Source organism: Ochlerotatus camptorhynchus, unplaced genomic scaffold (assembly GCF_037179485.1).
Source record: "Ochlerotatus camptorhynchus isolate MF236.1 unplaced genomic scaffold, CSIRO-AGI_Acam_v1.1 ptg000314l, whole genome shotgun sequence".
Lineage (NCBI taxonomy): Eukaryota > Metazoa > Arthropoda > Insecta > Diptera > Culicidae > Ochlerotatus > Ochlerotatus camptorhynchus.
In genome coordinates this window covers 3,466,108-3,494,045 of record NW_027040802.1, presented here as the reverse complement: position 1 = coordinate 3,494,045, position 27,938 = coordinate 3,466,108, and the positions used below count along the sequence as shown (strand labels likewise).

The following is a 27,938-nucleotide window of genomic DNA, read 5'->3' as shown; positions in this document are numbered from 1 at the left end:
ATGAAAAAAATCCCTATGATTGATAGAAGTGAGAGTGAATACGGAGAATAGCTTTTGGAGAAACTTCCAGAGAAAGACGAAAGAAACTTCTGGGAGAATCCGATAGGTATATCCGAGACGCTGGAAGGAAAATCCTAAGATATATTGGAAGAAAGTTCTGGAGAAAGTCGGAAGTCAGAGGGCTTATGGAAAAATCGAAAGAAGCTTCAAGAATAAGTTGAGAAAAAATCCGGAAAAAAAGAAATTTCTGGAGGACGTTAGCACAATTTTCCCTGAAGTACCATACTGAGACTAAAATTTTCCTGATACAGTGCTTTCCCGATTTGGATTTGATTAGCAGACAAAAACAGGAAACTGACAAAATTGGGAAAAAAAATTCCCACTATTTTTTCGATCAAAATTATTACAGCATAATTAAATTTCTATTGGGTAAGGTTGGGTAATGCACGCTATGGGATTACAAGACCAACAGCGCTTATTTACAAATTTTTCAAAACTAATTTAATGGGTTTTCACCCAGAATCACTAGAAGAGCTGCAGAACTATCATCTTAGAAACTATTTATATCAATAAGTCTTTGAATAGTACGCTGTTACCCTACCTTTGCTATTATTTGTAATCACTCTTCTAAACCATCAAATAATTAGAATTATTGCATCAATTTTCCGTTGCCGATAAAGAAATATGTACAGTCAGGAATCCTTAATGCCGGGTAACGGGGACGTGAATAAGGAACCGCGAATATTAGTTCATATTAGTTCAGAACTCTCTCACTACGCAGCGCTATTGTGCATGTGAACTTCGTATATAAACTGTATTTCGAAAACCTGGCCGTATAGAAAACTGCTGATTTCATCGAAGTTGTTCAGGTGACCAAGTCTTTTCGGATGGTGGTCATATTATTCAAGAACTCTCTCACTACGCGGCGCTAGTGTGCGGAACGGAGATGTAGAGGCTGGAAATCGATGCCAGACGCAATTTTGGAATCCAAGATGGCGGCCATCGGTTCAAGAAAAACTGTCAAATACTCGGCTGTTTCCAGAATAAAACTGTAGCTTCTCTTGACATACTTCTGCTTGAAATTTTTGATGATGCCTTGATCAAGGGGTTGAATCAAAGACGTGATCTTTGGTGGCATGTATAGAAATATTATGTTGGGATTGCTTATGGTGGGCGGATGCAACGGAATGTTATCTAGGAGCAGCAAAGCCTTGAAGCTAATGTTTTTGGCTGCGAATTTTTATTTGAGAGATATCGACGATGATGGTCAAAAGTTACAGTTACGTTATATCGAGGTATGCCTGTACTTCAAGTCTCCTCATCCATATGTATGAGTTAGGTAGAGAAGTGTGCGTCTGACTAGTACTGTCGCCATTATTGGCTCTTCTCTCATTTTCAACTTCTATTCAATTTTTAATACTGCCATACTCTAGCGGAACTATTTACCTGCCCTCTTCAGACCTTTCTCTAGCTAATAAATCACGTATGCTCACATCATGGCCACATCATATAAATTGTCCTAGATCCATTCGACTTTTTTCTGAATTTTCCAAAATTACGAGATCAAAGAGTATTTACAATGGAATTGATATTCTAGGGTGAGTGGTCCTGGTGCTCTGGATAATCCAAACTGACCGATAAACTGGTACAAGCGCATTCTTATTAATCCCATGCCCGAGATTCCAATAATTTACTTCGCTAATAAAATGTCCGTTCCTTTACAGCTCTAGGATGCCTCCACCCGTATCTGCAGAAGCACATGACCCTCACCGGGTTGGACTACAAGGAATCGCAAATCATCTCGGTAGTGGCCCCACTGATCGCCATACTGGGACCGCTGATATTCGCTCCTCTGGCTGACCGTCTCGCCGGAACCAATGGAAGCTCGTACGGGCGAAGGCTACGTTTTCTGGCCTCCTTCTGTATGATCGTCTCCGCCATCCTGTATGCCATTCTGTTCTTTGCCGTTCCACCGATTGAACGCCAAGAGTCGAGCCGGTCGCAGGTGAGCTTCGCATGTGACTTGGACGGGGCCATCATCTTCCAGCAGCGTTGCTCCGAGGAACGTACCTGCTATCACTGGAAGAAGGAAAAGGTAAGATCTCTACTGTTTATTTAAAAGATGATGATTCATAATCGAGATTTAAAACTGCTTCACAGATTGGTCACCTAACGCTGCTGAACTGTTCGTACACCTGTCAGAAGCCGATCGAATTTGAAAATCTGAATCACCCCTACACCAAAGGTGTGACCGTATCCCCTTCCACCGAAAGCTCCATTGAAGATGACGATTACGATTTGACCGACGAAGATTCAGATGTTGCACCAGCGAATCTGGAGCTGCCGAGAATAGAAGTCGATAACACGCCCATACCGGTGCCGCACATCTGCGAACACAAAGGCACTCCCGAATCGGAGATCTGTCACGCTTACACCCCGGCTACCGAATCACTCAAGTTCGAAACGATTCTACGGAGCGCAGTGAATGACGAAAACGAAACGCACAGTGCCGAGTGGTGTCGGTATCCGTTGGATGGATTCTCGTGCAATATACCGGAGAAGCAAGTCAAGTGGATGAAATTGCTGACCAACTCTTCGCACTGTACTCCGAAGATCGAATGCGAAGTCCACAATCCGTACGATAACGAGGAAAGTGTACTGGCTGAAAGTGTTTGCATGAAGGTTAGTTTTCTGTTTGACTGATGTTTGGGTTTGATAATCAATAGGGATTGTGTTCATTGCAGATTGTCGGAGATCCAGAGGTCACTTTCTGGTCTTATCTATTGTTGCGATCGTTTGCGGATGCCTTCCCATTAGCGGCAATCGTACTGCTGAATGCTGCCACCATTATCGCCACCCGGGAGACCTCTACCGGTAGAGGAGATTTCGGTCGCCAGATCGTTTGGGGTGCAATTGGATGGGGCCTGTTCTATTTTGTCCTATCCTGGTTCTTTGAAACCTACTACGTCTATGTTGCCTTGGTGGTGCTGGCAGCCATTGTTCTCCTACTGTCATCCGGAATGCCTCTTACTCCTCCAGAGATGTGGTGGCACACCAAATGTGGAATGGTTGCTATCCCAATGTCAGCTATTCGAAGATACGTACCGGAAGCTGCTGGCCTCTGCTTGGTTACTCTGATTCTGGGAACCTTTTGGAGCGTTTTGGACAACTACGAAGGCGTTCTGGTCAAGAATTTTGAAGTTCTTCCATATTCGGATGAATACTACGGAACAACCTGGAGCGTATTTGTCATTCTGGGAGCACTGCTTGTGATTCCGATTTTGTGGTATGCAGAGAACATCGTTGACTACTGTGGACACTCGAACATCCTGATCGCTGCTATAACGACTTTTATTTTCCGCTTCTCCTTGTTGGCCAGCCTGGATGTGACATGGTGGCGCGTAGTTATCGACTTCCTCTATCCCATAACCCTTGGTCTTACCTGGTTAACGATTATATTCTACATGCGCCATATCATCCCTCGTCGTATTATTACAACCGGCCAAGCTCTGCCTGTGATCTTCCACTTCTGTCTGGGCCGATTCATCGGTGCCCTGATTGCAACGTGGACCAAGCTAGACTGTCTGATTACCACCTTCCAAGTGCTAGCCATCGTTGCCTGTGCCGTTGCCGTGATCTATTTCCTTTTGTATCACTTTGTCCTCGCTCCTCGTTGCGCGTCACGTTTGACTACAGTACCATCTACATCCGCTCTGCACATCACCGCACCGGAAGCGAATGGGCAAAGCCAGTCCCCTCAGCAGCAGCCTCTACAACCGTCGAACGGCAGCTACCAACCCCTCCGAATCTACCACAACTATCGCGGTCGAAAGGGCCACTTTAGATATTAAACTTCAAATTAAAAAAAATACATTAGTACAGATGAGGCATCTAGTCTTCGTCATATAAAGCAAACAAAAGTCGAGAAGCATCGTTTAGCCGCGATCAAAATTGGTACCAAATCAAGTATGTACACGAATTACTGGAAAATCCCTCTCGATCACATAGATTATTTATTGTCGTTTTTTTTTCTCTCTGATAACTTCTAACTAAACTAGGCTGAGTGAGCCCGAATCATCGGCCAATGTGTGTACGTAGAATCGTTGACTTGACGGTAAATTGTATTATTTTTTTACCAGTTTTATCCCTACTTTTAGTGTCCTAAAATCTCGATAGGCGTGTAGAACATGTAGGTAGGATAGACCTTTTTGGATAAGAATCGAATCTCTTCGCTGTGCTTCTTTTGTGCAGTGGTTCTCTCTACAACTACTACTAAATAACTACGCTTATACAACAAGGATTAATTTTCAAAAGGACTGCGTGGGTGAGCTAAGACTTTCGACAAATTGACAATTGTTTTTTTTTTAGCAAAAGCAGATCCGTCCTTTTGAAAATACATCCTTGACATTACTAATAGGATGTAAGATTTTTTCGACTAAAATCCTACACACAAACTCGTTGTTAAGTGACTGTCACTAAAAAAAAAAAGTTGTAAAACAAGAGCAGAAACATAACAGTATAACAAGCTTAAAGCAATCAAAATCTGAAATTACAGAACCACTATTCGTTGATATGAAATAACGTTAAAAACTAAAGTGTACCTTGCAAACTGAAGCCGAAAATCATCCGAGCTTGCAGCCACAGCACTAAATGTAAATGCGCGGGAAATATTTCGAGCGTGTTTCGCTGCCGATAAATATTTCAACCAAAGCACAAAAGCTGCGAATCGCGGGAAACAAATCACATGCGTGCTGAATAAGAGCAAGCTTGAAGAGCCTTAACCATCTATAAATGTCTTTCGAAATTCGAGCCGTATACTGATACAAGCAAGCAAACGTATAGAAAATATATTTACATGTACCGACACACAAAAGCTTGAAATACAAATCAAACTAAATGAATACTCTTTGAAACTTGTACTGTTAAATAAAACTTGAGCAAACTGTACACAGATCACAAATATCATACCGATTACCTGCTTGAATCAACAAGATGTTAAATTGTTAAATCAGCTTCGGAAAACTGAATTGTTGTTAACATAAACTTGATAAACAAGTAAATATGGCAACGTACGAGCGTGTACTAATCAAGAAAGCAGCAGTCCTGAGCATCTATTTGTAAATAAATAAGCGCTGAAACAACCAAAGATTGCTTGAATATTTTTGCGGTAAGTGAACATATCACAATACCAGAGCCGTTAGCAGGACTTTTGTCTACGTGGCAAACTCTCAGTACTGCGCCCCTCTCCCTGGCTCATTCACTTTTCGATTTCCTCATAACATTCCATAAGGGTAACGTAAAATTGTTACTATTAAAGTCTGGAACGCGCAAAAATTGGTCTTGATGGTGTATTTCTGTTAAAAATGCATTTAAAAAACCTGAAATGCTGCATTTGGAAGTTGAGTGTACATACAATGGTTGCTATGATGAGTTTTCACCGTTTGCTCTTCAATTTTCAAAATGACGTCCAAGCAAGAGGAGCAGCGTGTCAAAATTTTGCTCGCGCAACAAGAGAATCCGACGGTCTCACACGCCAAGTTGGCAAAATTGCTGGATGTGGCCAAATCGACCGTGACAGACGTTTTAAAAGTGTTCGGAGAGCGTGTGTCGACCACCAGGAAGCCTGGAAGCGGCGGCAACAGTAATCCAGATGTGGCAGCGACGACGAAGAAGGTCCTAACCTCTCCATCCAGGACGTCGGCAAGCTCAATGTCTCTTCATAATACTGTGCAGCGGACCAAGAAACGAGCCGGGTTGTCGACGTTTAAGAAGGTGAAGATGGCGAACCGAGATTACAAACAAAACACGTCGCCAAAGCAGCGGTCCCGAAAGCTGTATACGAATCTGCTCACCAAGTTCGACTGTGTCGTCATGGACGTCTAAACTTATGTGAAGGTGGATCTCAAGCAGCTTCCGGGACAGGTGTTTTATACCGCATCAGGAAAAAGGAAGGAGGCTGAAATTTTCAAAACCATCAAACTATCGAAGTTCCCGAAAAAAATATTTCGTCTGGCAGACCATATGCACGTGTGGTCTAAAAAGCGGCATTGTTATTACTACGGGAACCATCAATCAAGAGATCTACGTCCAGAAGTGCCAGGAAAAGCGGCTGCTACCATTCCTAAAACAACATTATAGACCTGTGCTGTTCTGGCCGGACTTGGCGAGCTGCCACTATGGGAAAAAAGCGATTCGAACAACGTGGTTGTGGTACCCAAAGACCACAACCCTCCCAACCGCCCAGAACTCTACCCTATCGAACGTTATTGGGCCTTGGTCAAAAACCACTGTGCAAAATTTATTGGAAGCGGTTAAGCCAAAGAAGAATACTAAGATGAAACTGTCGGAAGAAAAACTTTCTATTTTACACCGAAAATAGTTTTCATGTAGCTTCCATTGGAAACGCAAATGATTTTCTTTTTTTTATTAATTACTTTATTTGTACAGGCTCAATCGAATAAACTTTACAGAGCCGAGTTATCATTTTTGTTATACATTATTGATTTCTTATATTTAAAGTTAAAGGAGCTGGACCGGATACTCGCGGTTGTCTCGAGGTTAGTGGGGATTTACAATTTTTTTTGGATGGGAAAAGGGAGAGGGAGGTTTGAAATGTGGTTTACGATACAAATATTTAATTAATCCTAAAACATGAACGAATTTCTATTCATCTTGAAAACAAACATAAAAAAAACCCACACGTACAAAATACAAACTAAACACATGGTTAATAAAACTAACAATCTAATGTTAATATTCTTCAAGAAAACATATATGAGTTTCATAAACTCCAGATCGCGTCTAGCCAAAATATCCCGAACTGGAACATTAGGTTGTCTACCTCGAGCCCGAAGGGAATCGTACAGTTCAGATCTGACTCCGCGATGCTCAGCACAAGACCAAATAATGTGATCTGCGTCCTGGTAACCTTGTCCACATTCACAGAGATTGCTGTCCTTCAGCCCAACACGGAACAAGTGAGCGTTTAACGAATAGTGATTGGACATGAGGCGAGACATCATACGAATGAAGTCTCGACCCACATCCAACCCCTTGAACCAAGAACTCTTCGACACCTTAGGGATGATCGAATATAGCCATCGTCCCAAACTCCCTTCACTCCACTTATTCTGCCAGCTGACGAGTGACTGTTGACGATAAATGAAGAAAAATTCATCGTAGGCGATTTGTCGATCGTAAATATCGCCTTCCATAGCGCCCACCTTAGCAAGTGAGTCAGCCATCTCATTGCCCGGAATCGAGCAATGAGATGGGACCCATGCAAAGGTGATGACAAAAGATCTTAAAGATAAAGCACTTAAAAGCTCTCGTATTTTCATGAGAAAATACGAGGAGTGCTTTACCGGCCTCATAGAGCGAATAGCCTCGACAGAACTGAGACTATCCGTAAAAATAAAATAGTGATCTGGTGGAAGTGAGGCGATCGTTTCTAGCGTATAATGTATTGCCGCCAGCTCAGCAACATATACGGAACAAGGAGCTTGAAGCATTCGAGAGGCGCTATGAAATTCGTTAAAAATACCAAAACCAGCGGACGACTCTATTAGTGATCCATCTGTGAAGAACGATCTTGCGGAATCAACTTGGCCAAACTTTGCAGCGTAAATTGACGGAACAATCATGGAACGATGATGTTCTGGGATCCCACGAATCTCCCGCGTCATAGATAAATCAAAACTAACTGAATTGCCGAAGTCGGAGAAGCATACACGATGAGGATTATGCTGTGAAGGGCTGACATCCTGTGTTATGTACACGTAGTACAATGACATAAAACGAGTTTGAGGGTTCAGCTCAAGAAGCTTTTCAAAGTTTTCGATTACCAGTGGGTTCATTACTTCGCAACGGGTGAGGAGCCTGAGGGACAATTCCGAAAACCGATCCGATAGTGGCAACATGCCCGCCAACACTTCGAGACTCATCGTATGAGTCGAGTGCATGCATCCTAACGCGATACGAAGACAACGATACTGGATACGTTCCAGTTTGATGATGTGAGTTTTAGCCGCCGACTGGAAGCAAAAACTACCGTACTCTAAAACCGATAAAATCGTTGTCCGGTACAACGTTAGAAGATCTTGCGGATGAGCTCCCCACCACGTTCCGGTAATTGTTCGGAGAAAATTGATCCTTTGTTGGCATTTTCGTCTCAGATACTCAATGTGGGATCTCCAGGTGCATTTGGAATCGAACCAGACCCCAAGATATTTGAAAGACATGGAATGAGTGATCGGTTTACCCAAAAGTTGAAGCTTTGGTTGTGCTGGGCTATGCTTCCTAGAAAAAACGACCAACTCAGTTTTCTCCGTGGAGAATTCGATACCTAGCTGGATAGCCCAAGTAGACAAATTGTCTAAGGTATCCTGTAAGGGTCCTTGCAGGTTGACCCCTTTGGGCCCTGTCATAGACACTACGCCGTCATCTGCAAGTTGTTTCAACGTGCAGTTGTCACTTAGACAATTGTCAATTTCTCTGACGTAGAAATTATACAAAAGGGGGCTTAAACATGAGCCCTGGGGGAGACCCATGTAACTAAATCGAGAAGCTGTAGAGTTTCCATGAGAAAAGCTCATATGTTTCTCTGACAGCAAATTGTACAAAAAGTTATTTATTAATGGAGAAAGGCCACAAGCGTGGAGTTTGTCTGAAAGGACTTCAACGGATACTGAATCAAAAGCCCCCTTGATATCCAAGAATACAGAAGCCATTTGCTCTTTTTTAGCAAAAGCCAACTGAATTTCTGTGGAAAGCAACGCGAGACAGTCGTTCGTTCCCTTGCCCCTACGGAATCCAAATTGAGTATCTGAGAGTAGGTGGTTCGTCTCAACCCATTTGTCCAAGCGAAAAAGGATCATTTTCTCCAACAATTTTCGAATGCACGATAACATCGCGATGGGACGATACGAGTTATGATCTGAAGCGAGTTTTCCAGGCTTTTTAATGGCTATAACTCTCACTTGCCTCCAATCATCCGGAACAATATTGAGCTCCAGGAACTGACAAAACAAGTTCAACATGCGCCTCTTAGCGACGTCTGGGAGGTTCTTCAACAAGTTGAACTTGATTCTATCAGCCCCCGGAGCCGAATTGCCACACGAAAGGAGCGCGAGTGAGAGTTCCAGCATTGAAAAAGGCTGGCTGATCTCGTCTACAGAATTCGTCGTTTCGCGAGGAATCATCTGTGCCGGCACGGAATCAGGACATACTTTTCGCGCGAACTTGAGAATCCAACGATCTGAGTACTCCTCGCTCTCGTTGTTCGAAGACCGGTTACGCATCCTTCGCGCCGCGTTCCAAAGCGTATTCATCGACGTTTCGCGCGATAATCCGTCCACGAATTGCCGCCAGTATCCGCGTTTCTTGGCTTTGATGAGGCTCTTGAGTTTGCGTTCAAGAGCCGAGTACGCTTCGAAATACACGGGTGTTCCACGTTTCCGGAAAAGCTTAAACGCGTCGGACTTTTTACGATAAACCTCAGTGCATTGGTGGTCCCACCAAGGGGAAGGAGGTTTCCTACGCAAAGACGTTCGTGGAACCGGCCGAGTTTGAGCTCGAAGCGCGCTGTCCAAGATCAGATTGGAGAGGAAGTTATATTCCTCCAACGGTGGAAGCCCTTCTACCGACGTTAGGGCATCTTCTATCACATTCTTGAACTTTGTCCAATCGATATTACGGGTGAGGTCGTACGCGACGTTAACGGATTCCGACGGATTGAACCCACTGGCAATCGAAATTTTAATCGGCAAGTGATCACTACCGTGAGGATCCTGGATCACATTCCACGTGCAATCCAACGATAATGAGTTAGAGCAAAGTGTGAGGTCTAATCTACTTCCATTCGAGGATGGGCCAGCCAAACGTGTTACTTCTCCATTGTTAAGAATTGTCATATTAAAGCTGTCGCAGAGGTCATATATCAAAGTAGAACGGTTGTCATCATACAGTTCCCCCCAGCCTGTACCGTGGGAATTCAAATCTCCCATAATCAACCGTGGAGCAGGAAGTACCGAACAGATATCTGAAAGTTGTTTGCGATTAACAACGGCTCTAGGAGGAATATAAACAGAAGCAATACAAAGGCTCTTACCTTTAAAAATAGCCTGACATACGACAACTTCAATACCTGGAAATTGTGGAAGATTCACTCTATAGAAGGAATGGCACTTTTTGATCCCCAAAAGTACTCCTCCTCCACGCGAATCCTCACGATCCAGTCGAATAATGTTAAAATCATAAAAAGGAAGATCGATATCTGAAGAGAGCCAAGTTTCACAAACAGCAAATGCATCACAATCATTATTGTGAACTAAAAACTTAAAAGAATCTAATTTAGGAATGAGACTTCGACAATTCCACTGTAGAACAGTGATCAAATCCCCGACCTCGTTTGGAAAATTATCCATCGAAGGAAATGATTGCTGTAATGAGGGGCCACTTCAATGTCAATTGCTTCAAGAGGGTCTTCACAGAAGGAAGCATTGCCAGAACAATGCATTTGAGAGGATCAGAAATATTGAGGTACTTGAGAATATCGTCCACAATTTGATCAAATGAGAACAACCCGGATGAAGAAGGGGCTTCTGTTCTTAAAAATGGGCCATCAGGGGTTTTTGATGTCCCCGGGAGAGATGGAAAGTTCTGGTTATAGTCAGTTCTGCGGAAACCAGGAGGAGTTGAAACTTCCTTTTTTCCATCACTCCTTGATTTGGGCAAGCTGATTTGGGGTTCCTTATCTGCAACTTTCCGCGAACGGATGCGTTTTCGTTTCCGTGCAGAACCTTCCGGAAAACTGAAAGAAACTCCCTCCTCAGCCAAGTCAGAGTCAGACTCGTCATCAGACAAAACAGCAAAGGGATTTTTGTCGTTGGTTGATGGTGTTGCTGTCTTAAGCATTGCTGCAAAAGACTGCCTGGAACGCTCCTTAAGAGAGCGTTCTAGTTTCTCCCCGCGTTGTTTGTACGCCGGGCACGACGAGAGACCATGAGGAGTTCCCTTACAGTACACGCATTTTGGTGCAGTGACTGTGCAGGCGCCATCCTCGTGCTTCTCCCCGCATTTGGAACAGCGTGCCTTGCTGCCACAGTGAGAGGCCGTATGTCCCAACTGTTTGCAGTTTTGGCAGTTCATGACCCGAGGAACAAACAAACGCACAGGTAGCCGAAGTTTTCCTAACTCGATGTAGTGAGGAAGGGCTGAACCAGAAAAGGTCACCCGAAACGAGTCTGTGGGGGTAAAGCTCTTTTTACCCTCGCTGAAAGATACTGAGTTCAGCTTCTGGACTTCCAGTATCTCAACCGTGGGAAGCAAGGGGTTCTTGAAACGGCCAACCGCTTGCTTCGCCAAGATCTCGGGGGGTCAGACTCGCTTCGGTGACCACACCTTCGATCTCCACATTACGAGCTGGGATGTACACTCTATATTCGAGTGTAAAGAGCTGGGAGGCAGCAATCTCGTTAGCTTGTTTCAGGTTAGAGACGACAACGCGAAGTTTATTGTACCTCACCTTCGAGATTTCGGTCACGGCCGAGAACCGCTTCGTCAGATCATTAGTAATTTGCATTACATTCAAAGGTTTCTTTTTGGGCTGAAAGTAAACAACCCATGGGCCAGTCGAGTCTTCTGGGTAGGCTCGCGATCGGGGGCTTATCTGTCCCTGTCCATTACCAGACTGAGATGACGAAGCAGGGATGGCATCATCTGATTTCTGGGATGACAGACGTTTTCGACCCTTTTTGCTATCGCGTGGCAAAGTGGTGTCATCTTCCGACAAAACGTCCATTTCGTCTTCCGACAAAATGTCCATTTTGCCGTACTAGTGGGAGCGAAAAACGCTCTACCACTGCAACGATAATCAAAATTACTCGGACACAATGCACGAGAAAAAAAATACAAACACAGAAACACAAACTTAAAATTTAACTGATGGGAGAAAGAAAGAAACAAGAACAAAAACTTATCTGATAATCCTATACTACTACCACCGAGCGTTTACACAGCAGCAGCGGAGCGACGCGCAGCTTTGATGATCTTCGATCCGCGTGTGCGGGCGGTCTTCGTTGGTGTGTGCTTGTATGAAGCTCGGCACTCAGCTGAACACACGAGATGGATGAGCGGTTTGAATGTGGAGGCAGATGCTGACACTCGATGACGATGATCCGTGTGCACAGGTATGCGTGACCACGCACCGATGGTGCGCAAAATGGTTGGCGAATTGGCAATCGCAAAAACAATTTTCCTTCCGATGATGCCAAAAACACACTTTCTTCTCAGAAAAAAACTCACTTTTTGATAAATTTATCGGGAATTATGCCAGGAATCACTAAGCGAGAAAAACTGATTATTTACGTCAGATAATAGCGAGAAAACTTCCAAATTAACGGAGCGCGTAACAAGTCGACCGTACTTCTTGCTAGGACGCAGTGGTGTGATAATCAGGTATGTGTTAACAGATAAGTTAGGACTTTTAACCACTTATAACGTAGCATAAAGATGGAATAAACATGTATTGCCAAACATGTACTCCAACTCGTTTTTTTAAACCCATTGTTTACATCGCTTGAAAACTGTTATTGCAATTCCCCCTCAATTCCTATTCACCGTAGTAACAGGTACAATTTTTCATGTTTCAGGATCTTCCAACCCTGTCACACACGTCAGCTCCTGTCGCACACGTTGAGAAAACCTCAGTATCTCGAGAAGAGTGTACGGCAACCTATCTACTCTTTCACTCTGCAAAATGAAGATCGATCATCGAAAAGTACAATTCTTGATAGAGCTGGAATTAGGGCGTAACAGCTTTTGTAAACAATGACTTCTCTCGATGATTTCTTGAAACTCAAGTCACCCCCACGCCAACCAACACAACCAACGGGAAGGAGAATTCTTACCCTACCCGATGGTATCGTTGATTTGAGTGGGCGAGCCTTGGATTTCTAGAAATCATCGAGAGAAGTCATTGTTTACAAAAGCTGTTACGCCCTAATTCCAGCTCTATCTAGAATTCATCTGACCTCAAGCTTCTGTCACGTAAGGACAAGGCAGCAATGTAATTTGTATGTACATATAGAATAACAATAAAAAATCAATAAAAAACAAAACATGAACTTTTCTTTGTGAGCAAAAAAGTACTTAAACGCTGTCCAGACTGGAGAGTTATAACAACAATCAATACGAAACTAACGATTTTAAATTGGCTCACCACTTTAGTAGCCTATTGGTCCCAAGCAAACGATTAACGTACCCTATTCTAGTCGAAATTCTAGTACTACGCAATGTTTGTTTTGATTCGCTATGAAAGTTTGACAGATAAAATGAGGGGTTATTGGTTTTCCCTATGTTTCGAGGGGTGATTCGACAAGCTTGGGACCGAAGATAGTACCAGAGGTGAGCCAAAAAGTTGAGCACGTTTCTTTGGGACCTACTTGTCTTAGAGTTACCTCTATGGTTATAACATGTTATAACGGTTGTCAAATAATTGCAACACAGAAACGACCATCAAGATACCCGCATAAAAGCGAACCATCACATGAACTTACCGATAATGGTTATAAATTGCTTATAATCCCTGCTAAACTTCAACTGAAATGGTTATGGAACTTTACATGAACGTTTGTGTGATAAAGTTTTAACCTTATGTATTATGGTTTTTTGAAAGCGGACCTTACAAATAATGGGTTGTTAAGAACCATTACCATTCCAAATTCTTGTTTTCTCCATACATTTTCGGAAAGAGAACTATATTAGAACGTTTTTACTTATGGTTTGAGAACATTAATGGTTATGGTTATGATAGTCAGTAAGGTCCATTAATGGTTCACAATCCACTAGAAGCATGAAAATCGGAGCAAGCAACAATCATTTTGATGCCGAAAAAGCTAAAAAAGTCGTACCTAATGCACAATGTTGGTCAAGTATTCGGCCGCTGCTACTGCGAGCTCCTAAAAAATAACCATATTTTTGCACAATACATTGACTATTTGGCGACTACTGTGAAGGAGTGGGTGGTCTATTTCAAATTTCTGACTAAAATAATTGAAATTTGTGAAATAAAGACATATTTATTGTGTTATCTCTTGATTCTTATTTGAAGTTTTTGTTTCAATTTAGCATACTTCGACTATCATATTTTCGCTTACGCGATTTCTTCGTACGATTTGACTTTGCTTTGAATCTCAAAAACCTTTTGATAATTTTGGTTTTTAAATTGTGGCAACCAGGAATTTCCAAAGGTAATGATTTTAAAGACTTTTCAAGAGAAGAAAATTGATGCTTGGTTAACTGGAGGTGATTTTCAAAATGCTGGTTGATGCTTTCTTCAATACAAATAAAAAAATAAAATATGGATCGTGTAACAAAAACTAATGGCTTCTGACGAGCTCTGCCCAGTAGAAATGAATATTTTCCATAATTTTTATCATATGGAACAGGCAAAACACATTGGTTGACGTAAGTTTCACAAACATTACTGTTCCTGCTAATACTACCCATGATATATACAGCAACATGATACATAGCATTAGCTTCAGAATTGCAGTAAGATACTTGCTCACAACATACAGTTCACGACAAGTTTGAACACTCCGACGGCAAAACTATATCAACAAACCGAGTGACAAACGCGCATCCTCGCTTGAATGATTCTTTCCATCAACATTTTTTTCAACAAAAAGGAAGAAGAAGAAGACAACCAAAACAAAGCATCTGTCATTTGAGCTGGCTCCTCTCTCTTGGATTGGATGCAGCCGTCTCCACACACCGAAAATCTGAAACGAGTTCCAGCAAAATTTATTGCTGAACTGCTTCCAGCAAAAACATTTCTTGCTGAACAATCAGCAATCCATAAAAAAATGCTGGATTTTACAGTAATCTGTTTGAAACGTCAAAGTCGACCGGGGCCATCGTTTACTTCTATGCAGTTTTTTTTTTATTTATTTTTCGAGTCAAGAAGTGTACGAATTTTGAATCATCCCATTAATTACATGAATGGTATTTTAATCATGGAGTAAGTATTTTTAGCTTTAAGCTAACTTAGTGTAAAAGGTTATTTTCTCTTTATTTATCGCCTTTTCATCTGAATAAAACTATTGAATGGCCAATGGAATGTTCTCAAAATAAGCCCAGTTTTTTTTTATCGTTTGTTCAAAAATTGTCTCTTTATATGAGAAAATAAAGTTTTGTACGATTATATTACTGTAAACCAGTGTACTAAAGTGTTTTTCAGAAAAAAATCTATCAAGAATGTAATAAATAATTTAAACAATTGAGAATTACTGTTCTTCCAGCAAAATGATTGGCATTACGCTATGCTGGATAATCAGTATACATTTCTGGTTTTACAGCAAAGTGCTGTCAGTTTGACTTTGGACCTAATAGCTGGTCGTCCGACAAACAGTATTTTGCTGGATGGATTGCTGAACTTCCAGCTCGACAAAATCCAGCAAAATATTGCTGGATTCCAGCAATAAAAAATGGGTGTGCAAGGATTCCTGCAACGGACAAGCTCCGTTGCTACACGATCCTTCCATCTTCGGCGGCAGGCCGACCCCGCACAACGAACCTCAATCATTAGTCAACCAGCCCTTCTGGGAGCTGGTGCAGGAAACGGATTTGCACCGAATTTTTCACGCTCCGCTGACCCGAAACGGACCAGCCAACTTCATTCAACCGGACTACGGACTCGATAAGAACACAGCCAACACCGATAAGCTGTTCAATTTGTTCTGCCTGTACGGAAATGTTGTCAGGATAAAGTTCCTGAAGACCAAAGAGGGTACCGCCATAGAGGTAACTCTAAGACTAGAAGGTCCCGAAGAAACGTGCTCAAATTTTTGGATCAGCTCTGGTACTCTCTTCGGTCCAAAGCTAATCGATGTACCCCTCGAAACATAGGAAAATCCATGAACCCCTCATTTTAACTGTCAAACTTTCATAGCAAATCAAAACAAACATAGTATAGTACTAGAATTTTGACTAGAATGGGGTACGTTAATCGATTTGCTTGAGACCAATAGGCTAGTTAAGTAGTGAGCCAATTTAAAATCGTTAATTTCCCCCGATTCAGATGGGAGACGCCATCGCAGTCGAACCAGTCGAACGCAGCATCCAGCACTTGAACAACATTGAATGAATGGAAATGATGGTAGCAAAATTCAGATTGCATTTTCCAAGCAGAACTACTTGTCAGAGTTCACCAACCTCTAAGGGCCACCCACATTAAATCCGTTTGCTTTGTGTTGACGTAAGTTTGACAGTAAGACAATATATTTAGCTGTCACTTTGCCGCAACGCGTCCGATCCGGTTCTAATGTGCGTGGGCATTTACACCCTGCCGGACAATTTGATCAGCTTCAAGGCCTACAGCGCCTTCAAGAACAATCGTTTCCTTTCGTTGACCCAGGCCAGCAAAAATCGCATTATGCACTTCTTCAATACCCCACCCGTATGCCGTCCGAGGATCTGCTGCTGACTGCATTCACCACCAAGGACTGCCACCCGTCGCAAGTGCGAATGTTCCCGCTGAAATCGGAATGTTACTACTCCGGATTGGTCGAGTTTCTGACAGTAGCCCTGGCGGTGAACGCCATCATGAAGTGCAACCACAACGCTATCGATCACAAAGGCAAAAAATTCCCGTTCATTATGAAGCTGTGCTTCTCCTCCTCCAAGACGATGAACGGTGCAACGACGGTCCTGCAACATTATATGTTGGGCGATGGAATGGTTGGTGTAGCAGCCACCGTCATTGATATATTCGATCAGTTCGAATGTTCAGTGTTGCCAGTAACTTTAAAGATCAGAAAAATTGTAACCATGGGTGCCAAGCAGTGCCAATGACTGTGCCCAGGTGTGTGTTTTTTTATATACAGGGTGGAATCTGATCCCAGACACCTGAGAAGATAACTCAGGGTGTGGGGATGGGAGAAGTAGCGCTCCTGACCCACTAAACCTTACCATGTGCTCTTGGCCCTTGCCCTCCCCGGAACCACCCGAAAGCATTACATCATGGGAGGGGGCCGGTTGCGCTATGGCGCATCACACTTGTGGTGTGTCACAGACGTGACACTCGCTACTGCACAGTGACCAGCATCACACTTGTGGTGTGTCACAGACGTGACACTCGCTACTGCACAGTGAGCAGCTGTGCAGGGCCTTTCTCTTATTGTTCGCTGTTCATTGTTCACCTGAGTTCTAGAGCAGACGTGATAGCCAGCCAACTGTCCACGGCAGGACAAGACAGATATGACCGCTTGCCAGCTGCATGTGCTGCGACTTGGTCAGAGTCATCTATACTCTAAGATCCCGGTGTCACTCCTGCCTTTGCACAACGAGGGTTTGTACAGGGCTTATCGACCTCCTGGGACGAGCTGAATGGGGCTCTAGCCGAGGGGCAATTCACTGCTCTCGAGAATGAATCGAAAATACGTGAATGAAAAAAAATACACAAAAATTCGTCATTACTCGTCATTGCTCAAAAAACTGCAAAAAAAATACAAAATTCGAAAAAATACACGAAAAATTCAAAATCAAAATGCTGAAGTCGAACAAAATTCGTAAATTTTTTATTTTGTATTTTGATCCGAGCTCGAATCACAAAACAATGCATTAATGAGCAGAATTTTACCCCTCTTAAAAAGTGCCTTAAATCATTTATTAAATAAATAAAAACATTAATGGATAGTTGTGACTAGAAATACTCAGAGGGAGAGATGAGCGGAGAGAATGTGCCAAATGAACTGTCAAAATCTGAGCCAATCGAACATTCCAATTAGAATTTTTCCGAGGATTTCTCATTCTTACTAGAATAAATTTGAGTGTATTGCAATCGAACAGAAATTCAATCACCTTTATGTTTTGTCTGCTTCTCAAATTCAACTAGTTTTTTTTTAATCAAAATCAATATTCTAACTCTATTGATTAATTGATCTTCGTCGGTTATTGAATGGCACCAAGAAATGTGCAAAATATTGCGATGCAATCAATTATTATTTTGCACTTAAATCGAATCAAAAATACAAGTCATTTGAAATGCTAGCTCTTGGGTTGCAAGATAATTTAGGAACAAATCCCTGCTGTCGAATTGTATTTTGTTTACTCCGCCTATTTCTCCCTCTGAGTTTTTCTAGTTGTGACCTACAAATAAGTAACGATTATTCGTTAATGCGTAAAAGCCTTGGTAACAGATGCTTAGTAATGCGTAATGAGCGAGGTAAGGGACTATTAATAAACTACGTAGAAAATTTAGGGGAAAGGGGGTTGGCAATTATCCACGGCCCGGGATGGGGGGGTCAATAATCTGTCTACGTTGTTAATGAACAGCCCCTAATGAGTTAATGAGTCAAGCCTCTATTTTTTTAAAATGGGTGAAATTCTACTCATCAGTTGGTATTTTAAAGTTAGCGTGTGTTGTGCATTTGTCAAACAAAACGTCAACATTGTGAGTTTGATCTAGAAATACTCAGAGGGAGAGATAGGCGGAGAAAACAAAAAAAAATTGGCAGCAGGGATTGTTTGTATGTATGTATGTAAGGTACACTGAAACAAATCGACATGTACCGTTTATTGGATCCATCTTATAACATAGCAATGTCAGCAGATTTATTCATTCTATGTGATGATTGATAGATTCCATTGGATTATCACTTAAAAACTATGACTGCGATATGGAATGATTTCTATCGTAATTTCACATACTTAGTACTTGATAATACTTTGCTTCGAACGTGGTTAGCGAAGGTAAGAAGTATATGAATATTGTCTGATATATTTCATGGTGAAAAACTGTTGATATGTCATGGGTGGGAACAGACATCTAGAAACTAATGGAAAATCATATAAGTTTGCACTATGAGAAAATCCAGTAAAATATACCTGTTTTCATGATGAATATTGCTCACTAAAATGTATATCTTATAAGATAATGATGTACACTGAAGTCTTTTTTTACGCGGTTTTTTTTTACACGGTTTTTTTTTACACGGTTTTCCACGATTTACACGATACGTTTTTAACGATTTCTCGACAACGATACAACCTATCGACTTGATTCCAATCACATTATCCGTTTCAAGCTATTTGTAATCGAATGGCATACTTAAAAAAAATCACAATTTTTGGTGTAAATACAGAAATTTTTAAAATATGTCTATATGGACCATATCTTGCTTTAATTACAAATGGCATCAAAATCCGATTTTTTAAAAACATTTAAGCATGCGAAAAATCAAAATCTCGTAGGTTTTTTTTTACACGTGTAAAAAAAGACCTGAGTGTATATTTTATTGAAGTTGCTTTTAATGATTTTTGACGTTTGTTGATATATCGCGTGTAAACAGACATGAAGAAACTATTGGACTGTCATTTAACTTTGCAGTATAGGAAAACATGTATATCTCATTGGAATAGCTTCCTTTGATTTTTGAGGTTTAAAGATTGTAAACAGATCCATCCCAATCATTTAATAGTCATATAGATATGCCTTTTAAGAAATCCAACAGCAAACGTTTGTTTTTGCATGTTTTTCTGGGCTGAATATCGCTCCCAATAAAATGCATCTTACATGATTGTTCTTTATAAATTATTGAAACAATTTTCAACGATGTTAGCTGTTCTTACTTCATGCTATTTGAACGAGCTCAATCTTGAAGTCAGTCGTGGCCCAGTGAAATCGAGCGCAGACACCGAAAGCATCACACCTCAATAGTCCTTGATCGAATCCCAAATAAGCTACAATACAAAAAAGGCACAACTGTGAAAGCTCCCACTACCTGATGTTTATTTTTCGATTTATTTTTAGAAATCGATTAAATATATGTGTCAAAAGAAGAAGTAAATTTCATGTGATTTTCACACAAACTTTACTTCGATTGATTTATGACACATATATTATATTGTGGTGAAAAGTGTAGCTTATGCTTATGGGTTTCAAATCCATTTCAGGTAATTATTATAATTTGATCGATTTTCATTTATCATACGACGATCATATAGAAGTTACCAAATTATCAGCATTGTAAATGTATCAGATATTCATATAGAATTTACCTGGCACATTTTCAATCATATAATTTTCAATGGATTATCTTATAGCGCAAATTTATAAGATTTCCACATAACAGGAATATGTCATATTGGTTCAGTGTAGCCACCATCCCTTCAAGACTTGTCTTGTATGCACACGCTAACTTGAAAGTACCCATTAAATGAGTATCTTGTACTCATTTTTAGAGCTGGTTCTAAAATGTCAAAAAATGAGTATTTTCGTAATATTGAAAAATGGGTACTTTTTCCCCTTTTTCGAAAACATGGTCGGGAATAAAAATGAGTAAAAAATATGCATTACTGATTCAGTGTGAAAGTGACGCCATTTTTAAAAAAACGCAAAAGACAGCGCACCGCGGAACTGCAAATCGGTAGAATCTGACGATTGGAATTGTAATTTTTAAGTTCGAGATACTCTGCCGGTATGGAATCCCTAAAAGAACAGCTGAATCCGGAGGAATACGAGAAATTGGAAGGTAAGAATAGTTTTCATTTATTTTTTTATTTTTTTTTTCTGCAATTCATCCGATATTTAACAGGATTATCTTGTCCTGTTTCCGGATGTACTGTGTTTGTTCCAGGTTATCTGGACGAGCTAAAAAACCATGTAAAAAATCATAAATTATACACGAGCAAAAAGAATCATGTTCCATTATGGTGCTCGTGTGGCTCGATACAGTTATCATTTAAAGCTTTGAGGGCCCACATCCTGTTGTGTCACCCCCAGAAAGCTGAACAAGATAAGGACCATTCGCCGGATTTTGAGCCGATGGAAGTAGAGCAAGTGCAGGAGGAGGATATGATGATGGAAGAGTTTCTAATAACAAATCCCTTCTATTACGGCAGCAAGCCGACAAAAGCAGAGCTTAGGGAACTTGCATCGGCAGCTGTCTCTAAATTGCGTTGCGATTTAGCTTTGACCGAAACCAAGATCAAATATTTCATGGATTTTTGCTATGAAATGTTGTCGAACTATCAACAGTTTTCAGTGGGAATTGTTGCAGATTTTCTTGTCTCTAACGATATGCAGAGAGATAAGGGTGGTAAAACACTCATTAACGATTTGGAAGTAAACAATATTTTTGAAGATGTTATAAGTCCAGATATCAATCTTTCCTACCTGTCTGGTAAAATTGGACAAAGCGTTCCTAAGCCAATGGAAATCGAATTAGGAGTACAAAAAATTAATAAAAGAATACGATACCGCGCAGGGAAGGATCGACGACAGAAGTTACACTCAGTGACCAAGGTATCAACCGTCAAGGATCTGATGCACTACATACCGGTCAAGGACACCTTGGCTTTGATCTTCAGTAATGCTGAAGCAAGAGAGATGATACTGCAGGAAGAACGATGTGATACGTGGTTTCAAGGATGGGACCCTTTTCACAACAACGGAATTTTGTAGAATCCATCCCTACGGACTTCGCTTGTCGATTCACATTGACGATGTGGAGTACTGCAATCCCTTGGGCTCACGCAGAGGGAAGCATAAGCTTACCATTATAACGTTTAAAATTCAAAACTTTGTCTCAAAAATTAATTCAGGACTTGACAGAGTTTACGTTGCATTGATGGTTCCTTCAAAGTGTGTGAAAAAGTACGGATACGAAAAAATCCTTCAACCATTGTTGCAGGATTTGATGGCACTGCAGTCTGAAACCGGAGTTATCATTAAGAATGTTGGAAATGAAAATGTCACTCTTCGAGCCACTTTGGTGCATGTGCTTGGGGATACGGCCGCATTCCACGAATTGTTTGAATTGATGCCACCTCAGTCTTCAGTATTTTGCAGAGCTTGTTATATAACAAGGAGTTCTATGCATGCTGGACATTTCGGTGTACATTTTCCTTTGCGCACTCAGGAAAGTGTGAATAACGACCTGTTAGCATTAAAAAATGGCACAACAACTCCAGCTAGGTGTGGCATCATTAAAGCTCCTGTCTTGCATTGCTTGAAATACTTTCATTTCACGGAAAATCTAACCTTTGATCCAATGCACGATATACTAGAGGTAGTGGTTAGCATGGTTCTTAAGAAGACTTTGAATTGTTTTGTAAATATTAAGAAACTTATATCCGATAATGATTTGAATAATCGAATTCAAAATTTTGATTATGGGGTTGCAGAAGCGAAAGATAAGCCAAGTGGAAATTTTACTTCTAAAACGCTCAAAACAAAAGGAAATTCATTAAGTCAGTCTGCATCACAATGTTGGTTACTTCTGCGAGCGTTCAATTTCATTTTTTCAGATATTATTGATAACGATTTTGTTAAAATAGTTTCATACTTGCTGAAAATCACTTTTTACGCATTCTCCAATACTCTAACCAATGACATCATAAATGATTTAGAAATAACCATCAAACAGTTTTATCAAAGCTTCAAGTTGTGTTTTCCAGCTGTAAACCCTATAAACAAAATCCACCATTTGAGTCACTACCCTACACTTATCAGACGAAGCGGCCCTATTGTAAACATGTTGTGCTTACAATTTGAAGGAAAGTATAAGGAATTAAAATCTCTAACTAAGACATGCTGTAATTTTCGGAACTTGACCTTCAGTCCTGCTAAAAGGATTAACTTGAAGCAAACTACATCTATTATCAATCATAACTATTGCGTCGATCAATTATCGGTTAAATCAGCTTCAGTAACTCAGAAAGCATTGCTCGAATGTGCACTTCTCCTATTTGATCTGCCCAACAATGTCGAGAGCATCAACTGTATGTCCACAGACAAACAGACGTAACACTTCATTGTGTATCTTCGTTCACGCATTTAACGGTTGATTTTAATATTATCAGTTCCGCGAACTACTCGCCGCAGCGCTGGCATCGCATCACTGTGACGTTTCTATACATTCTATAGAACTTTTATGCAATATTGTTTGCGAGTAAGAGAGCAAGCCTGTTTTCCGCGAGAAGCCCGCGAGGTGTCGTTACTGAGGTCCTATGTTTTGAGAAACTATGTTTTCAAGACAAACTTTTTCAAAGAGTTACGTCTGTTTGTCTGTGGTATGTCCATAAACGGTGTTACTATTCGAGCTGGGATTGTTGTAAAATACGAAACATGTAATGGGCAAAACTATGGCATACTAAACGCTATTATAAGAAAAAACAATAATTACATATGTATTCTAAAAGTTTTGAAAGTACTTAAGCTGTGTAACTCTTTGCTTAGTTACAAAATAGAAATAACTAACCAAAGCATTCGAACTTCAGTTAACAAAATTTTTACTAAGAAGTCTTACAGTTTGTGGCGTTTGCATAGTTCGAATGAGGATTATCAGTACAGCTTGCTAGCTTGAAGTATAATGATTGAGTAGTTTAAGAATGCATACGAAACAGACCCTGTATATAATAACTAGCAATGCAGAAAACCCATCCCAAAACAGAAAGCATGCAATAGAAGAAAAGAAATTAAATATATGTATGTATATATATATAAATATGTAAACGTGATTTATTTCATTCAACATGATGTAATTGCAAGAAGTGTACGTACAACCAAGACCTAAAATGTTCGTGGTTAAATTTAAATAATTGTTAAAAACAATCTCCCACACTCTAAATAAGGGAAGTAAATTGAATACATACTAAGTTTTTGACAATCATTGACATAAGCTATAGGAAATTGTTCACCTCCAAAATGCTACGCCTTGTAAGATCGTTCCTTATCCGTATCAGTGAACCATGAACAGCATCCGGAGATTTTTTTGTAGGTTCCCAATATCAACTCCAATTATTTTCGATCGTACAGCTGGCAGTCTCCAATTGTCGCACGGTATTACGTAAATAGGAACTTCACAAAGATTCACTTGTTACGTGGTACTACCTCATAGACCTAAAACCATATGGGAAAGGCTAATTCCGCATCCGGGTAGTTAATATTTTATCTTCACCTACCTGAAGTTCACTTAACATTACTAGCTGCTTTTATTCATTTTGGAAATCCAAAAATATCTGGTATTGCCTCTGTCGGATTCAACTGCACGAAACATGCTCGAAGGAATTGAAGTAAAAATAACACGAGCGTGTACTCACGTAATACGAATTGCCTGCGGTTTTAACATTGGCTGATCCCAAGATCGGTTCGATTATTGCTAGCAGCAGACATTCATCTAGATGATATTAGAACTATAGTAAATACTATCAAAATAAATTGTGAGCAAGAAATACTTACATAACCGAGATCCACTGCATTAATTCAGCCGGTGGGTTTTTGTTTATTATGCATGCAATTTTTGCACATACTTCTATAAGAGGTCAATGCACGCTGGCTTTGTTGATTTGATTTTGTATGGGATTTTGACATTGACCTTGTTTACAAAATTTATATGGAGGGAGATCATGATGCTGGCGATGCTGGTTCACTCGTGTGTTATCCCGTGCAGTGACAAAGCTGTCTAGAGTACTTTTCAATGAAGTCGTATGTAACGGGCAGACAAATTCATAAAAATATTTAATTTTCAATCGCAAAAATCTGTTAAAACAGAAACATGTATTTTGAGCCGTCTAGAGTTTTTTTTATAAGCTCGTATGTAACGGTTTGACACATTCGCAAAAAAGAGTTATACACTAGATGTTCTGACGTTCACCGCAATGCTTTTAACTGAAAGTCCGCTAACATCAACAATTTTCAGTTACCGGATACTTAAAGGAAATGTCCCATGCATGAATTCAGTAATAGGTCAAATTTTCATCAGCAACCATATCCATTAGTACCGTCCCGATGACGCGTTCCTCAAGATAAAATTGATAAATATGAGATCTTTAGCGAATGGCCCAGTCTTAGGTCCACAGTTAGGGTACTGTCAAATTGATGCATTTCAAAATGTCCTAAGAAACGTTTTTATAGTTTTTTTTTATAATGTATTAATGAAAGAGAAAATCAACAAAGGGAATTAGCTAACGTACTTTAGACTATTTGAAAAGTTGTGCCAGGCTGCAAGTCTGGTGCTTTAATAGAACAAACATACATGACGTAGCTTTTGAGGTGGGAGGTCTTCCACAAGTTGTAACTTTTGAGCCAGCTAAGTAAATGCTATGTGTAGTAAAATGCGCTACAATGGTGGGGGTGGGAGCAGTTATATTGATCAACCTAACCAGGTAAAATTGCTGTGTATGTGCATGTTTTATGTTTGCTATTTTTTTAATAATGAACCCGCAACATAAAGCTCATTAACATTTTCATTTACTTTGTAGATCACAAATTTACCAACGATTCTTTGAAATACCTCACTGAAAGCGATCTTAAGGACATTGGAATCGTTGAGAAAGGACCTCTGCTATTGATCCTGAGCATAGTACACAAACTCAAACAAGCGCAAGCAGACTCGGTTGAAGTTATTGAAACATGTTCACCACAATCCGGACCATCTCGTGGAGCACCAGTATTTGAATCAGAACCTACAACCGTAAGTATTTATTATCCGTATGCATTTCGGGTGATAATTTAATGGAATTTATTTATAAACATCGTTTTAGATACGACAATCCCTGGATCGAAATGCCAAATTTAGAAGCATTCTGTATTCCAAGCTGGATGCCGGAATTGTACCCATCCATAAAGAACTGCTCTTCATGGTACGCATCCTTTGCGACAGCATGGTGTCGAAACTACTAAATGAGAAAATGTTAGTTATTTTTAACGACTTTGAAATCCCATCAACTTAAAGCTTGAATGATTTTTTCATATTTTAGTTATCCAGCAACCGAAGAGAAGAAATCGTTGGCCAAAAAAAATATTGAAACGTTTCCTGTACTGACATCCACGAAGTTGACAGAAAGTTCACCAGAGTATGTAAGTACTTCCGATAGGTTTTCCTAAAACATATATGAGTGCCTGTAACGAAGAAAGTGACGACACCTCACTCATTTGCCAGGTTTTGTACTCGATTATTATGTTATTATTATAATGACAGATAATCTATTCTCCAAATTTGATGTGTCGTATCTCTCTTTATAGGTACTCCATAAAAAATAAGTATGGATAGGTTGTTGAAATTTTTTGAACCCTTTTCCCCTTTCAGTCGTACTTTTTCTGGAGGAATGCTGGCAAAGGACCGAACCACGAGCATTCAGGTTTGATCCATTCACATCTACGCAATGCTGCTTCAAAACATTTGAGATCGACCGACAGGAAATTTACGCATAAGAAAAAAGCTGAGAAGGTTACAAGCGTTTCAACCGGAATAATAGAGCTTGCTGAAGAATGTGCAAACAAGGATGGGGTATCCGCCAATTTTAAAGCTATCATGAGAGGCATGGAAGAAACACACTCCCTATGATGTTGCAAAATAGAAGGTCGTTTTCAAGCATCCTACAAACATTTCCACACTTCAGGTCATTTCACGGAGTATTGGCAAGTTTTATTGTGTGATTGTTATTTGACAATTTTATTCTATTTTAGTATTTAACAGATTCAAAAAACTTACGAGCGCATCACACCCAACTACGACAAAAACAGCATCCTGGCTAAGATTTTTTCGAGAGGGTTAATGGTTGAACAAGGCATATTTTCAGGAATTCAGGACGGTAAGCACATATTGTTTTTTGACAATTATGGATCCACCGACAGACTACGATGTTGTTGACAAAATCTACAATTTTACAGAAATTAGCACACATGCCTTGTAGATGTCGCACCTACGCTGCCCATAAAAGCATAACTGTCCCATATGAATAGGAAATCAAGCAAAGATGGGACAATTATGCGAGTATCGGTAGTGTAGGTCTTATGCAAAATATGATTGCAATGTTTTAAATATCTTTTTATTTGCACCTCTGCATTAGATAATCTTCGAGGATGCCTTCGGATTTTGCAAGCTCTGAGCCGACGAGGTTTGAAACAACAAGAAAGAGAGCATGATAAGGATCTAACGATCGAACACAAGATTGCTTCAGATTTGGTCCGTTTTGTACCGGTAATTTCAATGCATTTCTTAAAAAAAAATCAATCTATTTTTTAAACTATTTTTGCACTTCTAGGATACAGAATCTTCCCTGGCTGAGCAACTTGCAAGATACGTTGCTTGTAATGTTGAGCAAGGTGCATCTGTAGCACCACACATCATCTCTCAAGGCGATGAGTATTTCATTTACATTCTGGGAAAACTCATACACTGCGGAGACAGCTCAGCACAAGTGCTTGATGTTTTTTTTAAATGCTTTTCAGTATTCAATGTGTCAGTTTCACCGCAACTACAAAAAATTAAAGATTTCGTTGACATTGTTAGCTTCAAAACTATGAAACATAGCACAAGACAATCGGTTAACCGATTGACTGCTATGTTTCTGGAATCTTTTAAAGCTGACAATGCAAACTGAATTTTATTTTGTTGATTTGATTTTTATTATTAACTAAATAAACAATGTTTTATCATCCTAATAAATAAATTGATTTGTTTGATGATTTTAAGATAAGCTTTGTTTGATTATTTTAAGTTGAACTTTGGCGTATTTATTATTGATGGTAACGAGCCCTATAGAGATTTTTGTCTAAAAAAATGGGTACTTTTTATCCACTACCGAAAAACATGACGAGTAAAAAATACCCATTTTATGAAGTACTCGTCAAATACTCATTAATGAGTAAAGTTCGTTTTACTCATTTCATGAGTTAAGCCACTTTTCTTCGAAATGGGTACTTTTTTACTCATTAATGGGTACTTGGAGGTTAGCGTGCAGCTCCACTTAACAGCTAGATCAAGGTGGCTACATATAGGTGTTCTAATGTGTCAAATTCATGATTCAGCCATGTTGGATTTTTGTATGGGACAGCGACCGAGTTTGTTTACAATTTGCTCTAAAACCGCACTTTCCCTCCCCCCCCCCCCCGCGACCTCCTCGCCTATATAGTGACAAAGCTGTATCAC

The 27,938-nt window shown here is 40.3% G+C and overlaps 1 protein-coding gene and 1 pseudogene across 3 annotated transcripts in view; both read left to right on the top strand.

Annotated features, from left to right (window-relative positions):
• Positions 1-5,146, top strand: part of LOC135707574 (uncharacterized) — a 220,157-nt gene extending 215,011 nt beyond the window's left edge. For all 3 annotated transcript variants that reach the window (XM_065229445.1, XM_065229446.1, XM_065229447.1), the window contains exons 5-7: positions 1,725-2,095; positions 2,161-2,682; positions 2,745-5,146. In XM_065229445.1, the coding sequence (XP_065085517.1) occupies positions 1,725-2,095; positions 2,161-2,682; positions 2,745-3,851 (2,000 nt within the window). In that variant the 3' untranslated portion in view covers positions 3,852-5,146. The remainder of the gene's footprint in view (positions 1-1,724; positions 2,096-2,160; positions 2,683-2,744) is intronic.
• An 11,315-nt stretch (positions 5,147-16,461) lies between these two features.
• LOC135707611 (uncharacterized) lies at positions 16,462-27,397 on the top strand (annotated as a pseudogene).
• The last annotated feature ends 541 nt before the right edge of the window (positions 27,398-27,938 follow it).